A 15,623-nucleotide genomic window follows, 5' to 3' on the forward strand; every position below is an offset into this window, starting at 1 on the left:
GACCCACTGGAAGTCCCTGAACCTGGCTTTAACCAGGTCCAGGAAGTCATTATTAAACACGTCTCTGACGGTACATATCAAATGCAAGTGATACCCAATTCTTCAGCAATGATCATCGCAGCCCGTTCTCCGATGAGAAGTGCCGTCGAGTACGTGTTCTGTGTAAGTTGTTAGATCGCACATCAACAATTCCCTGTCCAGTACTCACCGTGCCAACGTTCAACGGCGAAATAGACATATCTGCAACCTTCAGGTTTGACACTCCGTATACATTTAGCCGAGCGTCGACGACTCCCTGATCTGCCTCAGGTTTCATCGCACAAGTCCCAAGCTACAAATACAAATATCAGATATGAAATCATGGAAAGTTCAGTCGCACGCACAGAATGCCACGTCGTTTGCACTGATGTTCGATTTAGTATTTTACTGTGACAATGCAGATCGCATGTCAGCACTTACTGATATCGCGGTGGAATCGATCAATCGCCTCGTCATCTTCGGTAGTGTAAACAATGTCAGGCGCATACAAGTCCACTGGCCCGGAGGTTTCTCTGCAGGCTGCAGCGCTTCCCTCTGGGAAATCAGGATGGCCAACAGCGACTTCACCTCGGTAGGAAGCCATGCGTCGAAGAAGTTCGCGTGTCTTTTTGTACCCGAAGTTAAGAGGAACGATATCGGATGGACTGGTCGGAGTGTCGTAGTCATGCAAGGTGCCCTGAAATGAAATATGCCCACTCACTCATCTAGGAAGCCTGTAGTAAAGTCCATTTCTTCTTTTCCGTCCTCTGTCACGTTCATATGAACGCTTCCAACAGACACGGGGTAAAGCTATTGAAAAGATCAACAAAAGAATCACAAGGTAGATGAAGAGCAGTACTGTATAATACCCCGTACACATGTACTTGCGAGGAGGAAGAACGAGTGGCTTCGAGAGCGGTTGAACATGTCTGGGTGTCATGAGCATTGTCATATCATCAAAGCTAAACAATGCCCACACACCCTGCAAAAACACAGAATATTGCAACAGCCTTGTCTGGCCGGTCCTGGAAGAACTCCTTCCAGCGTGGTTGAAAAGCTGGATCCATGGCTTTCAACTCCTCGTCATCAGGACGCCACTTGATTTTGGAATCGAGGCCGCTGAGATTCCAATCAGTACGATGCCAGCAGTGGTAATGACAATTTGCACCAACTTTTGTGCAATCAATGACTTGCCGTTACTGTTCCATTCTGCAAGGCTTTCTGCATTTGGGTGATTGTAAGGTGCTGCAATCGTGGGATGAAACATGCTTACCCTGCAGGATACTGTCCCCACGCCAGAGGGCGTCCATGGTAACAGCCTCGTCAGCAGCCAAGTATGGAACAAAGACGAGATTGTGATCTGACCGTCCTAAGCCAAGCAAGCTCTCGGAATAAATTTAAACCGCACCTTGATAATTTTCTCCGACACCAGGCAACTTCACCAGCTGCTCGATGCCGCACCGCTTGAGGATCGCCTCGGCACCGATCCCAGACCTCTCCAAAATGGTCGGAGAACCGAATACCCCAGCAGAAATAACAACCAGTTTTGATGCTCTTACAATGCTCGACGACTGATCCGCATCCGGGCAAGACACTGGGTCGCTGGCGAACTCGACACCTACAGCACGCTTGTCTCTTTCATTTGAAGAAACAGTCAGCCGTTTGCTGGGGTTGCGATCTCAGATGGCCACTTACTGGAAGATGATACGCTTCACGCGCTTTCCGTCCCAGATGTGTAAATTCGGGTTGTGAGCTTGGTTGTAGACATAGTGGTGAGCTGCGTCAGAACGCCTTCCGGTTGTCCCGTCGATGTATCTTTTGGACATGAGCCAAGAATTCGCAATTGCCTACTAGTGCCGGAACTCACTTCTGCCATGGCTGAGATAGATCTAATTAGTCGCAGTCGGAAAAGGAGCATCGTAGCTTACACTGTATGTATTGCATGTTTCTAAATCATCGGTGTCGTCGGCATACTGCCTCTTGTGATAGGTCGTGCCAACCTGGATGAATTCGTCGGCGATACCCAACTTGCACCCACCAGATGACACTTTGATAGGTCCGTCAAATCCGTGAGTTGGACGATCGGGCTGCATCTCATATGTCTCCAGCTATAAAGCAAACGTATAAGCAATTCGAACGAATGTCCCGAAAACGAATTTGAGACCTTCTTCATGAGGGGAATCAATTTTTCAGATTCCCAACCCTTGACTGCCCAATCATCATAGTCCGAAGCAGGTGCACGGGTATATGCCATAACTGTCTCATTATCAGGGTCTTCTTCATCGTGGCAAGCATGCTACGCACAATTCACACATGAGGCTCCACCAACGCAACGACCGGAAGGAACGATCGGCGCACGGCCGTTAAGACGAGGAGATGGATTTCCTACGTGAAATGTAACTGTGGTGCTCGTCGGTGCTTGGTTGAAGGGATATTGGTAGGGTTGGACATGAATAGGTTTGTTGAGGGTGTGTTGACCCGCTTCCAAAATCAAGATCTTGAGTGAGGGGTCATATGCAGCTAAGCGACCTGCGACAACACAGGCTGTAGTGCCACCTGTATATGATGATGTGTGACGAAGGCAATCCACAGGATGTTATTTGCTTACCTCCGGCAAAAACGATGTCGAATTCTGATAAGATTGGATGAGACATCGATGTGGATGGTTAATTTCAGGCTGCCCCTCGCTGCTTCCATCTTATAACCAGCGAAGTGAAGCCTATCATTGGTCCATGGGGAACATACGACACATCACAGATCACAGGATCAAGGCTGATAAGTGGCAATAATAACTTGGACTGCAATAGGCCACATCTGAACAAGAACATCAGGGCGCTGCGTGGCGTCGCAGGGTCAATGTATTGTTGAGCTTGATAATACAATACAAAATCTTGTGACCCATTAGGCAAGGTCCTACAAGTTGATAAACGTTAATTCTATTACGGCCCGGCGGGCCCGTTCGCCTCCAATATGAGGCAAGATCCATCCGCTACATCAAGACTCCCAATACCATTGTTTAGGTCAGTAATTGGAAGGCTGGACACCACAAACAAGAGGGAAAAACAGATGTACGAAAAGTTAGTAATGGATGTACATCAAGGAAAAGCGGGTCACTCACCGCCAGAGCCCACAGTTCATTCTATGATGATTCAAGCTTTCCCGATGAGTTCTCTATTGTTTAGTATTCGACCGAAAGGATACACTGATTTCAAGCAACAACTTGAGTGATACATCGAGCAATCTACAAACCGAAGATTAGTTATAGAATCGGGTCCGTTGCGGGGATTGCGTTACATGGCCACAACGCAATCCACAATGCAAATTCTCCGGATGATAATACTCGAATAGCTCGCTGATTTCCAGAGTTAGGTTTTGTGAAGGTGGACGGGCACGCGAATGCCTGCGTATGAGCCCAGAAGGGATTTTCGGAGCAAGTCAGGCTTCGGTCTTTAGGAGAAGAGAAGGGGACGCCATTGTCACATGTCCCACAAACACATCTTTGAAGATGGCTGGCTCGAATGACTCACAGATCATCCGAGAGATCGATATGTCGTGGTCGTCCTTCCAGACTTCGGAAAGCACGAGCATCAGAATTCAAGATGTACTGTATCGACGTGATTTTTGCAGACGCCCTATGGCGAGTCGTAAGGCGAGGGATCGCGAGACCTTGGACGGTCGGACGACCTGAACCGTGAAAGATTGCTTGAAAGTTGTGGTGCTAACTTGATGTGACCAAGGATTGGTTCCGTATATTCCACGATCGATAACAAACCATTCCTGAACACCGCAGTGACATGTAAAGTGCAGGCCCGTGCAGCTTGGCTGTAGAGAGAGCTTTCGAATGTTAGTAGAGTGCAATGACCATATTGCACACTGCGGCGCAGGATTGCAATTCCAACAAGAATGGACATGGTATAATTAGTCAACGAGACAAACTGAAACCAAATGAATGGGACAGGACTTGGTGGGATGAGCAAGGAGCAAAGCGCTGCAAGCGGGCCAAGGCTGACACCTTTGAAAATCATAATTTGGATAAAACGCGTCTTGAAAGATGGAAACTTCTTCATTACGAGCGGGTTTGAGATGCGAAAAGAGAGACATTGAATTAGTTGCATCTGATGCAGACGCAGATTTTGGAACTCGACGAGATGATATGCACACGGACAATTTACATGATAGCCAGTATCGATACGCAGAAAGTTTGAAACTGCTCGACAGAAGAGCGACGGGTCGTGGGAAGTAGATATCCTATTTTGACGTACGCGGCACTGACTCCGCGGCATTGACGAGCCGTCACTGGCGCGCCATTAATACAAGCGTTCCTATACTAGGCCATCAATGGGTTCACGTCCAAGCGTTTTTCATAACCTAGTGCTTTGTTCAGCTCTTCGGTTGGGATCTCCAGTCAGACTTGTTGCTCACCACACACCAGAAACGGCGTCAGGTATTCCTTTCGGGCCTCGGCAGGTGAACGTAATGAAGCCCTCGAAGCACACAATAAGAACTATCGACGAATCTGCGAAGGCTAGCTGTCTCCATTGGTCCAATGGCAAGTTTTCAGTGACATCGTCCAATGGTATCATACTCACCCGCGTTTCACTCAGCATTAAGGAAATGATGTAGCGCGCTCGCTGAACAGCATGACCGTATTCTTGGCGTATGCGCTTCCTTCCTCACCTCTTTCGCTACTGACCATTATGCAGGCAGAGATTCCCAGGCAAATTCAGGATTGTTATGATGTAGTAGTCAATTTCTTCCACGAAATGCATCAAGTGTGTGCAAATGCGTACCCCTCATTTCTCTCTCACACCATGATTCATTATAGCATTTTCACATTTCCTGTCCACAAGCTCAACAGCGCCCTGGGTGTCTCAAAAGTATGACGAGAACCCGTTCGGCTCCTCCACCTGCACACCCACCACCTTACCACCTTCAAAACTTACCTACGACGCTTATCCACCCTGCCACCCCATCATGCAATGCTACCTGTCGTCAACGTTCCTTTAACCCAGGGTCGACAGGTACGCCTAGTCATTTTTATCACTGTTTCTTAGGTGTCCCATCATCCATGCTTCAATTTAGGGCGTAATGCTGCAGCGGGTGCTCCTGGGAGTGACGACTCCTTGATCTGTGATGAAGACTATCATGGACCTCCTTCACCGGGCGCCAATTTACACCAGCAACAGCAACAGCGACAAGCAGCAGTGCAGTTAGACAACGGGGAACATGGACGTGGCTGGTCGTGCTGCTGAAAGCATTAATGAAAGTCTGCGGGTATTTTAGTTTTATCGTCCATCTTGTTATGATATCTACATTGAATTGAAGCCATATTTTACGATAGGCGATCAGTACATCCCGCACCATGCAGTCGGTAAGGATCACACCGGACAAAGATTTAAGCTGGTGACATATGTTGTGCTGGTGCGTGCGTTATTGTTGATCGATATCCGAAGGGCTTGGTTTAATCAATTGCGCAGGCCCGATGATGTCCTCGTCGATGCATTGTTCCTTTCACGCAGAGCCTATTGATGCGCTCGATTGCCACTATCACTGTCTTTATTGTCTTACGTAGTACCGATCTGCTGCAACGGGTGCTCCCCACGGTTCTGCCCATGACCACGACTTCCTTTCTTCCTACTGTCTCAGTTTGACAACAACATTGTTTACGGTGATCTCTTATCTATATACTTACGGCTAATCATGGACCTCTCCATTGAACTTTATGTAATTAGCTTGCACGGATTTGGAGAACACAATTTCATGGATGGGGGGAGGCTTCCTACATAAATTTCTGGTATTCTGACGCATTGTTCATGACGGATGCATCGATGAGTAGTCAGGTCCAGGAAATGGTTTGACGATGCATATCAAATGCAATTGATACCCAAATCTTCAGCGATGATCATCGCAGCCCGCTCTCCGATGATAAGTGCAGTCGAATAAGTGTTCTGTGTATATCGTTAGATCGCACATCAACAATTCTTTGTTCAGTACTCACCGCGCCAACATTCAACGGCGAAATGGACATATCTGCAACCTTCAGGTTCGACACCCCGTATACATTGAGCCGAGCGTCGACGACTCCCTGATCTGCCTCCGGTTTCATGGCACAAGTCCCAAGCTACAAATACAAAGTTCAGATAAGAAATCATGGAAGGTTCAACCGCACACACCGAGTGCCATGTCGTTTGCACTGATATTCGATTCAATATTTCACTGTGACAATAGAAATGGGATGCCAACACTCACCGATATCGCGGTGGAATCTATCGATCGCCTCTTCATCTTCGGCAGTGTAGACGATGTCGGGCGCATTCAAGTCCACTGGCCTAGCAGCCTCTCTGCAGGCTGCAGCGCTTCCCTCCGGGAAATCAGGATGGCCAGCAGCGACTTCACCTCGGTAGGAAGCCATGCGTCGAAAGAGTTCACGCGTCTTTTTGTAAGCGAAGTTAAGAGGCACGATATCGGATGGACTGCGCGAAGTATCATAGTCACACAAGAAGCCTTGAAATGAAATGCGTCTACTACTCACTCATCTAGGAAACCTGTAGTAAAGTCCATTCGGTCTTTTCCGTCCTCTGTCACGTTGACATGGACACTTCCAATAGACACAGGGTAAAGCTATTAAAGTGATTTAGAAAAAACCATGGGGTAGACAGAGAGCAGTACTTACTGTACAATAACCAGCAGTCATGTAGTTACGTGGAGGTAGGATACTCAAGAGCGGCCTCGAGAGCGGTTGAGTATATCTGGCTACCATGGGTATTGTCATATCATCAAAGCTAAACAATGCGCACGCACCCTGCAAAAGCAGAAAATATCGCAACAGCCTTGTCTGGCCGGTCCTGGAAAAACTCCTTCCAGCGTGGTTGAAAAGCTGGATCCATGGCTTTCAATTCCTCGTCATCAGGACGCCACTTGATTTTGGAATCGAGGCCGCTGAGATTCCAATCAGTACGATGCAAGCAGTGATAATGACAATTTGCACCAACTTTTGTGCAATCAATGACTTGCCGCTGCTGTTCCATTCTGCAAGGCTTTCTGCATTTCGGTGGTTGTAAGGTGGTGCAATCGTGGGATGAAACATGCTTACCCTGCAGGATACTGTCCCCACGCCAGAGGGCGTCCATGGTAACAGCCTCGTCAGCAGCCAAGTATGGAACAAAGACGAGATTGTGATCTGACAGTCCTAAGCCAAGCAAGCTCTCGGAATAAATTTAAACCGCACCTTGGTAATTTTCTCCAACACCAGGCAAATTCACCAGCTGCTCGATACCACATCGCTTGAGGATCGCCTCGGCACCGATCCCAGACCTCTCCAGAATGGTCGGGGAGCCGAATGCCCCAGCAGAGATAACAACAAGTTTTGATGCTCTCGCAATACTCGACGACTGATCCGCATCCGGGCAAGACACTGGGTCGCTGGTGAACTCGACACCTACAGCACGCTTGTCTCTTTCGTTTGGAAAAAAAGTCAACCGTTTGCTGGGGTTGCGATCTCAGATGGCCACTTACTGGAAGATGATACGCTTCACGCGCTTTCCGTCCCAGACGTGTAAATTCGGGTTGTGAGCTTGGTTGTAGACATAGTGGTGAGCCGCATCAGAACGCCTTCCGGTTGTCCCGTCGATGTATCTTTTGTACTACATGAGCCAAGAATTCGCAATTGCCTACGAGTGCAGGAACTCACTTCCGCCATGGCTGAGATAGATCTGGTTAGTGGTCGCAGTGAGGAAAGGACAACATGGCTTACACTGTATGTATTGCATGTTTCTAAATCGTTGGTGTCGTCGGCGTACTGCCTCTTGTGATAGGTCGTGCCAACTTCGATGAATTCGTCGGCGACACCCATCTTACACCCACCAGATGAAATTTTGATAGGTCCGTCATATCCGTGAGTTGGACGATCAGGCTGCACCTCATATGTCTCCAGCTATAAAGCGAATGTATAAGCAATTCGAACGAATGTCCTGAAAACCAATTTGAGACCTTCTTCATGAGGGGAATCAATTTTTCAGATTCCCAACCGCCGACTCCCCAATCATCATAGTCCGAAGCAGGTGCACGGGTATATGCCATAACTGTCTCATTATTAGATTATCATTCATCATTGCAAGTACGCTACGCACAATTCACGCATGAGCCTCCACCGACGCAACGACCGGAAGGAACGATCGGCGCACGGCCGTTAAGACGAGGAGATGGATTTCCTACGTGAAATGTAACTGTGGTGCTCGTCGGTGCTTGGTTGAGGGGATATTGGTAGGGTTGGACATGAATAGGTTTATTGAGGGTGTGTTGACCCGCTTCCAGAATCAAGATCCTGAGCGATGGATCATATGCAGCTAAGCGACCTGCGACAACACAGGCTGTAGCACCACCTATACAGAAGAATGTGTAGCTTAAGAGTGCAAACCACTACAAGATTATATTCGCTCACCTCCAGCAAAAACGATGTCGAATTCTGACGGGAATGGCTGAGACATTAACATGGAGGGTTCCTTTCAGATTGCCCCTCGCAAGTTCCACTTTATAACCTTGACCGAAGCGAAGCCTCAGGCTATCTTGGCGCCCATCGGGAACTTGCGACTTCAGTTTACTTTCACTACCGTGACTAGGCAAGGTTTGAACATGATGTGAGAAAAATACGGGGTGCGTACGTGTGTGAAACTGCATGATTATAATAAGGATGCTCCTGGCTCCATTACGACTTTCGAACGACAATGTCATTTTAGAATCGAGCATCCCTGAATGTGGCATTGCGGGTACCCCCGACGCATTAAGCATTAGCGACGTTCACACCTGGGAGAGCTTACGGTTTGTCGCGCACAAGATTTTGTGGGTCTTGTGTAGGTACCCGGGTATGGAGAACCATGGTTAACATATATGCAAATAGATACTGCTCATGAGAAGGAACTTCAAGGAAGTCGCAAGTTGCTAGTAATAGTAACTTGAACGTCTTCAATAACTGATTAATGAAAGTAATCACCTCCTGCAGAGCAAGCTATCGCTCGTATTGGCGAGCCATCGCAACTATCTAACTTAAGTTAATCACGTTGGTATGTGAGCTTTCTTCGCCACATGCAGTGTCCTGCCAAGTAGCAGTTAACCTGCTAGTATTCACAGTTGACAAACTTGTATATTTAATGAATGCAGTGAAAGGAGCAGCCACCATCACGCACCTGGACTTCCTCGATGTGGCCTTGGCCCATCTGCATACGCCAGGGACGCCACCTAGACTTGCCATAACCAGTCTTTAGTACTACGTCTGCCAAGATGTTATGTAGGTCTTTGCTTGTCCGTGGTAACATAACTTGAAGCTTGAAGCCAGGCCGGTCACGAGTCTAGACGCCACCGGTGTATCCCGGGAATCCCGGATGCGGTGTCGTTCTTTTGACGTCGAGCCTCAGCTAATGCCCTTACACCACGCAGAGAGCGACGATGCATATTTTGGTTTCGCAAAGTCTTGCAAGTATTCCGAATTTTACAGAATATGCACTTGCTCCTGGTGAAGGGAAGACAGAGGTGACCTTTCCAGAACGACTGGTCGCCAGAAGGTGAGCACCTATCATATATGTCCTTCCGCGGCTTGCTACGTATCTGTGACACAGTTGATGAGGATTATGCCGAACAAATATCTGAATATTCAAACCTGGCGGTGTATGTTGTGCTGATGCGTGCGTTATTGTTGATCGGTATCCGAAGGGGGCTTGATTCAATGAACTGCGCAGCCCCGATGACGTCTCCGTCGTCGATGCACTGTTACTTTCGTGCAGCACCTACTTATTGTCTTATACACTAAATTGCTGCGACGGGTGCTCCCCACAGCTCTGCCAATGACTACGACTATGTGTATGATGGAGACCATGAATCTTATTGTCTCAGTCTCACAACATTATCTACTTACGGCTAATCGCGGACCTCTCTGTTGAACTCAGTATAATTAGCCTGCATGGTCGGTGATTTGGTGAATACAGTTCTATGGATTGGAGGGATGCTTCCTACGCAAATCTCCGGTATTCTGACAGACTGTTCACGGCGCGTGAGCAGTCAGGTCCAGAGAATGCTCCCCAACAATACATATCAAATACAAGTGATACCCAATTCTTCAGCAATGATCATCGCAGCCCGCTCTCCGATGAGAAGTGCCGTCGAGTACGTGTTCTGATGATATATCGTGAGATCGCACATCAACAATCCTCTGTCCAGCACCCACCGTTCCAACGTTCAACGGCGAAATAGACAGATCTGCGACCTTCAGGCTCGACACCCCGTATACATTTAGCCGAGCATCGACGACTCCCTGATCTTCCTGCGGTTTCATAGCACAAGTCCCAAGCTACAAATATAAATATCAGATATGAAATCATGGAAGGTTCAACCGCACACACCGAGTGCCATGTCGTTTGCACTGATATTCGATTCAATATTTCACTGTGACAATGGAAATGGGATGCTAACACTCACCGATATCACGGAGGAATCGATCGATCGCCTCGTCATCTTCGGCAGTGTAAACGATGTCGGGCGCATTCAAGTCCACAGGCCCGGAGGCTTCTCTGCAGGCTGCAGCGCTTCCCTCCGGGAAATCAGGATGGCCAGCAGCGAATTCCCCTCGGTAGGAAGCCATGCGTCGAAGAAGTTCGCGTGTCTTTTTGTACCCGAAGTTAAGAGGAACAATATCGGATGGACTGGTCGGAGAGTCATAGTCGTGCAAAGTGCCCCAAAATGAAATGCGTCCACTCACTCATCTAGGAAGCCTGTAGTAAACATTTCTTCTCTGCCGTCCTCTGTCACGTTGACATGGACACTTCCAACAGACACGGGGTAAAGCTATTGAAGTGATTCAGAGAAGACCATGGGGTAGACAAAGAGCAGTACTGTACAAATACAAGCAGTCATGGAGTTGCGGGGAGGTAGGATACTCGAGAGCGGCCTCGAGAGCGGTTGAGCATATCTGGCTGCCATGAGCATTGTCTAATCATCAAAGCCAAACAATGCCCACACACCCTGCAAAAGTATAAAATATTGCAACAGCCTTGTCTGGCCGGTCCTGGAAGAACTCCTTCCAGCGCGGTTGAAAAGCTGGATCCATGGCTTTCAATTCCTCGTTATCAGGACGCCACTTGATTTTGGAATCAAAGCCGCTGAGACTCCAATCAGCACGATGTCAGCAGTGATGATGATAACTTGCACCAACTTTTGTGCAATCAATGACTTGCCGCTGCTGTTCCATTCTGCAAGGCTTTCTGCATTTCGGTGGTTGTAAGGTGCTGCAATCGCGGGGAGAAACATGCTTACCCTGCAGGATACTGTCCCCACGCCAGAGGGCGTCCATGGTAACAGCCTCGTCAGCAGCCAAGTATGGAACAAAGACGAGATTGTGATCTGACCATCCTGAGCCAACCTCATAGAATAAATAGATCAAAGCGCACCTTGATAATTTTCTCCGACGCCAGGCAAATTCACTAGTTGCTCGATGCCGCACCGCTTGAGGATCGCCTCGGCACCGATCCCAGACCTCTCCAGAATGGTCGGGGAGCCGAATGCCCCAGCAGAGATAACAACAAGTTTTGATGCTCTCGCAATACTCGACGACTGATCCGCATCCGGGCAAGACACTGGGTCGCTGGTGAACTCGACACCTACAGCTCGCTTGTCTCTTTCGTTTGGAAAAAAAGTCAACCGTTTGCTGGGGTTGCGATCTCAGATGGCAACTCACTCAAAGATGACACGCTTCACTCGCTTGCCATCCCAGACGTGTAAATTTTGGTTGTGAGCTTGGTTGTAGACATAGTGGTGAGCCGCATCAGAACGCCTTCCGGTTGTCCCATTGATGTATCTTGTGTACTACATGAGCCAAGAATTCGCAATTGCTCACGAGTGAAGGAACTCACTTCCGCCATGGCTGAGATAGATCTAATTAGTTGTCGCAGTTAGGAAAGAAGCATCGTAGCTTACACTGTATGTATTGCATGTTTCTAAATCGTTGGTGTCGTCGGCGTACTGCCTCTTGTGATAGGTCGTGCCAACCTGGATGAATTCGTCGGCGATACCCAACTTACACCCACCAGATGACACTTTGATAGGTCCGTCATATCCATGAGTTGGACGACTGGGCTGCACCTCATATGTCTCCAGCTATAAAGCGAACGTGTAAGCAATTCGAACGAATGTCCTGAAAACCAATTTGAGACCTTCTTCATGAGGGGAATCAATTTTTCAGATTCCCAACCGTCGACTGCCCAATCATCATAGTCCGAAGCAGGTGCACGGGTATATGCCATATCTGTCTCATTATCAGATTATCGTTCATCATTGCAAGTATGCTACGCACAATTCACGCATGAGCCTCCACCGACGCAACGACCGGAAGGAACGATCGGCGCACGGCCGTTGAGACGAGGAGATGGATTTCCTATGTGGAATGTGACCGTGGTGCTTGTCGGTGCTTGGTTGAGGGGATATTGGTAGGGTTGGACATGAATAGGTTTATTGAGGGTGTGTTGACCCGCTTCCAGAATCAAGATCCTGAGCGAAGGGTCATATGCAGCTAAGCGACCTGCGACAACACAGGCTGTAGCACCACCTATCCAGAAGAATGTGTAGCTTAAGAGGGCAAACCACTACAGGATTATATCTACTCACCTCCAGCAAAAACGATGTCGAATTCTGACGGGATTGGCTGAGACATTACCATGGAGGGTTCCTTTCAGATTGCCCTTCGCAAGTTCCACTTTATAACCTTGACCGAAGCGAAGCCTCAGGCTATCTTGGCGCCCATCGGGAACTTGCGACTTCGGTCTGCTTTCACTAGGACATGATGTGAGAAAATACGGGGTGCGTGCCAGTACGTGTGTGATACTGCGTGATTATAAGAAGGATGCTCCATTACGACTTTCGAACGACATTTTAGAATCGAGCATCCCTGAATGTGTGGCCTTGCGGGTACCCCCGACGCATTAAGCATCAGTAAATGGACGTTCACACCTGGGAGACTCCAAAGTACTTGTTCAAGAAGCTGAGAACGAGTCACGTGAGATACAGCCAAGATCGCCAACTCGTTGTGCAATGTGTGTGCGTCGCGTCCTTGTGAATTGCAGTGTAATGCCCTCTCTATCCGACCAGATTGACCATCTGGCCTCCCTCTCGAAATCAATCAAAGCCAGTGCTGATGGGTTCCCAACCTCAGATGGGCTCTTTACAACAGCCGTCCTTAATACTGCTCTAGGTGATCTGATTCGTGACATCGACTCATCCGAACTTGGGCTCTTCACACTGGTACACCCACCGTCTCATGTACCAACTGAGTCTGAAGCGAGAGGTGTAATATCCCGTGTAGAATTCCCTGGTGCTACGCCTCTGAAGAAACCACCTTCTCGAAGGCAGGAGATGACAAAACCCAGAGAATATGAGCCAGAAGTATATGCCCAGGCCGCATTAAAGTACTTGGATCGGTAGTATGTTCTGCATTTTTCTACTGCATATATCCTGTTTCAACCTGTCTTGTGCTGTATTTCAGTCACTCAATCCGCCCAATGCCTCGTGCGCGATCCCAGGTACAGGGACTTATAAACAGGCTGGATGAGACGCGACGGAATATCAGAAGTCTTAGTGAAACATTACAGCAGGTTGGTATTGTTAATATATTGGCCTCAAAGGTTTTGATGTTCTCCGAACAGTTAACAAGCAGCAATCCCGCATCAGACCCCAGCTCGCAGGAGTCCACTGCGGCAGACGAGGAACGGCGCATACAAGATCTCCAGGCTCGTCTTACCGAACTGCGTAAACAAGTGTGTGCCTGTCATATTCATGCATCCTTTAAATTCACACCTTGACAGAAAGATGATATCCTTCGTACCTCCAATCCTGCACCCGAGTCCAAGCCCGCGCCGAGACTGGCTAGGGCTCCTTCACCTCTCACTGTACCTGAGGCCCAGGAAGAGATGTTCTGGAATACGCCTGCCGCATCTGCGCGGACGCTTCGCTTCACCGAAAAGCTCATGGATGAGGAGGTGGACATCAATGACGTATCAGTGATGTCCTTCACGAGCCCGGTTCCTCGTCCTCGGTCCGTATTAACATCGCTAGGTCTTCCTGTGGACGATGATGGCCTAGATAACGGAGAACACGATATTGGGCAGGACGATTCTGTGGTACCTGATCCATCAGACAACCTCGAGGAAGAACCCCCAGGCAGTGAGCTGGAGGTGGATGATGGAGAGGGAGAACAAACAGTTGTGCTCAAGATGCTGCCTTCATCGTTACTACCAAATCCCACGCCGACAGAAGGCACTACGCCCCCTGAAACACCGTTGCCTGCAATTTCAGAGTTGCAGACTCCTGCAGGACCTCCTGACTCCGCCAGAAAACCAAAAGTGCGCATGAATGTGGAGATCGAAAAGATTGTGGCAAGTATCCTGGTCATATAACCCAAAAACGCATAGAACTGAAACATCGTTTGATAGGTGAAGATATGGAGCACAGTGGGCGAGATCATCATGCCGGGCCATCCTTTCGACCCCACGGGATCAGGAAGCAAACCTCCAAGGGCAAAGGAAACTCTGTACGTTTACTTCTTTTTTTTTTCATATCTAATCTACTGACATATCCTAGTGCCCATCTCGAATCCCTCTCCTCTCAGACCCCCTCGCCTACATCCCCAACTGCATCCTCATTTTCATCGCTTGCGCCATCTATGATCCTTGGCCAGCCTACCTCGCAACAAATCACAACCTGTCAGCTTTTGCTCACTCTACTCAAACAGCCCGGTTGCTCGATGTCGCTCAATAAACTTAAGGAAGCGCTAGCGGAAGGTGGTGGTAGCGCGGGTGGCACGCGAACGATCTATGCCTGTGTGGCAAAGAAGTTGATCAAAATTGAGCGAGGGAGCGGGGAGCAGGTCGTCAAGTTTGACGTTTGATCGATTTGATTGCCTTCGGCTGCTACTTTCATTGACGTAATGTAGTGAAATTCTCTCGGGGAGCGATGCTACCCTCGACTTTGTTTACGCGTCCGCGAACATCGGTGAAGGAAATGTGCGGTGAGATACCACTTGAACGCCTTCGTCGATGTTCGTGAACTGGCTGAACCTTTGGGTCAGCCACCACCGCCATTGACAGGCAATTGACCTGGTGGTTGAATTAGTTATGTACTTTGTGGACACTTAACCAAGGAACAAAGCTGAATTTTCAATCATACCGCGTGACGGACGATGTGCCACCAATGATGATGATAGGTTTCCCAGCATACTTGCCATTCCCATGGCGTAAGGTGACCTAGTCCTGCAAGCTGTTATGCATTACAAGGTAAAGACGATGGGTATGATGCCAACCTGCACGGAAGCCGCTTGGTCGAAAGAGATATAGAGAAGAATCAGCGCGGGATCTCTGTTTTGTTGTAGCCTACGAGGCCTTAACAGCCAAGTCAGCAATGGTGCAGTATTGTTGGAAGGTAGAAAACTTGTTACTCATGTACACTTCTGTTGCAGAAACATTAGTACTATCTTTGACGTCACTAACACCCTATTCCCTTACTTGAAATCAGCGACGCCATCACCAACGGCTTCCACAGCGCCAACAGCCTCTTCACCGATATGATTGCCG

General features: G+C 48.5%; 6 protein-coding genes across 6 annotated transcripts; 3 read left to right on the forward strand and 3 right to left on the reverse strand.

Annotated features, from left to right (window-relative positions):
• Positions 1 to 77: 77 nt before the first annotated feature.
• F5147DRAFT_834853 (GMC oxidoreductase-domain-containing protein) lies at positions 78 to 2,672 on the reverse strand (the record flags this gene model as incomplete). The annotated part of the gene is made up of 16 exons (XM_041443935.1): positions 78 to 158; positions 209 to 331; positions 384 to 403; positions 460 to 683; positions 740 to 828; positions 878 to 947; positions 1,000 to 1,137; positions 1,191 to 1,239; positions 1,292 to 1,378; positions 1,427 to 1,653; positions 1,714 to 1,833; positions 1,886 to 1,896; positions 1,947 to 2,126; positions 2,183 to 2,274; positions 2,323 to 2,574; positions 2,627 to 2,672. The coding sequence occupies 16 exons, from the start codon at positions 2,670 to 2,672 to the stop codon at positions 78 to 80; spliced, it is 1,809 nt and encodes a 602-aa protein (XP_041296189.1).
• Positions 2,673 to 4,344: 1,672 nt separating this feature from the next.
• Positions 4,345 to 5,125, forward strand: F5147DRAFT_680447 (uncharacterized protein). Its single transcript, XM_041436308.1, has 5 exons — positions 4,345 to 4,567; positions 4,623 to 4,675; positions 4,722 to 4,790; positions 4,844 to 5,039; positions 5,101 to 5,125. Exons 1-2 carry the CDS (start codon positions 4,357 to 4,359, stop codon positions 4,634 to 4,636), a joined length of 225 nt encoding a protein of 74 aa, XP_041296191.1. The 5' UTR covers positions 4,345 to 4,356; the 3' UTR covers positions 4,637 to 4,675; positions 4,722 to 4,790; positions 4,844 to 5,039; positions 5,101 to 5,125.
• On the forward strand, positions 4,345 to 5,767 carry F5147DRAFT_834854 (uncharacterized protein). Its single transcript, XM_041443936.1, has 6 exons — positions 4,345 to 4,567; positions 4,623 to 4,675; positions 4,722 to 4,790; positions 4,844 to 5,039; positions 5,101 to 5,439; positions 5,496 to 5,767. The coding sequence occupies exons 3-5, from the start codon at positions 4,782 to 4,784 to the stop codon at positions 5,268 to 5,270; spliced, it is 375 nt and encodes a 124-aa protein (XP_041296190.1). The 5' UTR covers positions 4,345 to 4,567; positions 4,623 to 4,675; positions 4,722 to 4,781; the 3' UTR covers positions 5,271 to 5,439; positions 5,496 to 5,767.
• Positions 5,768 to 5,804: 37 nt separating this feature from the next.
• F5147DRAFT_834855 (GMC oxidoreductase-domain-containing protein) lies at positions 5,805 to 8,700 on the reverse strand. Its single transcript, XM_041443937.1, has 17 exons — positions 8,679 to 8,700; positions 8,459 to 8,632; positions 8,148 to 8,399; positions 8,008 to 8,099; positions 7,772 to 7,951; positions 7,709 to 7,719; positions 7,534 to 7,653; positions 7,247 to 7,473; positions 7,112 to 7,198; positions 7,011 to 7,059; positions 6,820 to 6,957; positions 6,692 to 6,767; positions 6,551 to 6,639; positions 6,268 to 6,491; positions 6,192 to 6,211; positions 6,017 to 6,139; positions 5,805 to 5,966 (listed from the first exon to the last, which is right to left on the reverse strand). The coding sequence occupies exons 2-17, from the start codon at positions 8,508 to 8,510 to the stop codon at positions 5,886 to 5,888; spliced, it is 1,821 nt and encodes a 606-aa protein (XP_041296192.1). The 5' UTR covers positions 8,511 to 8,632; positions 8,679 to 8,700; the 3' UTR covers positions 5,805 to 5,885.
• Positions 8,701 to 9,926: 1,226 nt separating this feature from the next.
• F5147DRAFT_36943 (GMC oxidoreductase-domain-containing protein) lies at positions 9,927 to 13,006 on the reverse strand. Its single transcript, XM_041429415.1, has 16 exons — positions 12,667 to 13,006; positions 12,356 to 12,607; positions 12,216 to 12,307; positions 11,980 to 12,159; positions 11,916 to 11,926; positions 11,741 to 11,860; positions 11,454 to 11,680; positions 11,320 to 11,406; positions 11,219 to 11,267; positions 11,028 to 11,165; positions 10,900 to 10,975; positions 10,766 to 10,851; positions 10,486 to 10,709; positions 10,410 to 10,429; positions 10,235 to 10,357; positions 9,927 to 10,182 (listed from the first exon to the last, which is right to left on the reverse strand). Exons 1-16 carry the CDS (start codon positions 12,716 to 12,718, stop codon positions 10,102 to 10,104), a joined length of 1,818 nt encoding a protein of 605 aa, XP_041296193.1. The 5' UTR covers positions 12,719 to 13,006; the 3' UTR covers positions 9,927 to 10,101.
• Positions 13,007 to 13,075: 69 nt separating this feature from the next.
• Positions 13,076 to 15,367, forward strand: F5147DRAFT_680487 (uncharacterized protein). Its single transcript, XM_041436309.1, has 6 exons — positions 13,076 to 13,478; positions 13,541 to 13,649; positions 13,701 to 13,811; positions 13,860 to 14,429; positions 14,487 to 14,584; positions 14,635 to 15,367. The coding sequence occupies exons 1-6, from the start codon at positions 13,090 to 13,092 to the stop codon at positions 14,939 to 14,941; spliced, it is 1,584 nt and encodes a 527-aa protein (XP_041296194.1). The 5' UTR covers positions 13,076 to 13,089; the 3' UTR covers positions 14,942 to 15,367.
• Positions 15,368 to 15,623: the final 256 nt, after the last annotated feature.

This window comes from Suillus discolor, assembly GCF_016758755.1.
Source record: "Suillus discolor strain FC423 chromosome Unknown F5147scaffold_11, whole genome shotgun sequence".
In the NCBI taxonomy this organism is placed as follows: Eukaryota; Fungi; Basidiomycota; class Agaricomycetes; order Boletales; family Suillaceae; genus Suillus; species Suillus discolor.

Coding starts and splice junctions, on each gene's coding strand:
- F5147DRAFT_36943 (XM_041429415.1), bottom strand. CDS start 12,718: ATGGTAATGTCTCAGCCAATCCCGTCAGAATTCGACATCGTTTTTGCT. Junction 11,681..11,740: donor GTGAAGCGTGTCATCTTTGA/GTGAGTTGCCAT, acceptor TCCAAACGAAAG/AGACAAGCGAGCTGTAGGTG. Junction 11,407..11,453: donor CGTCGGAGAAAATTATCAAG/GTGCGCTTTGAT, acceptor CAGGATGGTCAG/ATCACAATCTCGTCTTTGTT.
- F5147DRAFT_680487 (XM_041436309.1), top strand. CDS start 13,090: ATGTGTGTGCGTCGCGTCCTTGTGAATTGCAGTGTAATGCCCTCTCTA. Junction 13,650..13,700: donor TTAGTGAAACATTACAGCAG/GTTGGTATTGTT, acceptor TTCTCCGAACAG/TTAACAAGCAGCAATCCCGC. Junction 14,585..14,634: donor CCAAGGGCAAAGGAAACTCT/GTACGTTTACTT, acceptor GACATATCCTAG/TGCCCATCTCGAATCCCTCT.
- F5147DRAFT_680447 (XM_041436308.1), top strand. CDS start 4,357: ATGGGTTCACGTCCAAGCGTTTTTCATAACCTAGTGCTTTGTTCAGCT.
- F5147DRAFT_834854 (XM_041443936.1), top strand. Junction 5,040..5,100: donor CTTTAACCCAGGGTCGACAG/GTACGCCTAGTC, acceptor GCTTCAATTTAG/GGCGTAATGCTGCAGCGGGT.
- F5147DRAFT_834855 (XM_041443937.1), bottom strand. CDS start 8,510: ATGTTAATGTCTCAGCCATTCCCGTCAGAATTCGACATCGTTTTTGCT. Junction 8,400..8,458: donor CGACATCGTTTTTGCTGGAG/GTGAGCGAATAT, acceptor TCTTCTGTATAG/GTGGTGCTACAGCCTGTGTT. Junction 7,060..7,111: donor TGGGGACAGTATCCTGCAGG/GTAAGCATGTTT, acceptor ACCGAAATGCAG/AAAGCCTTGCAGAATGGAAC.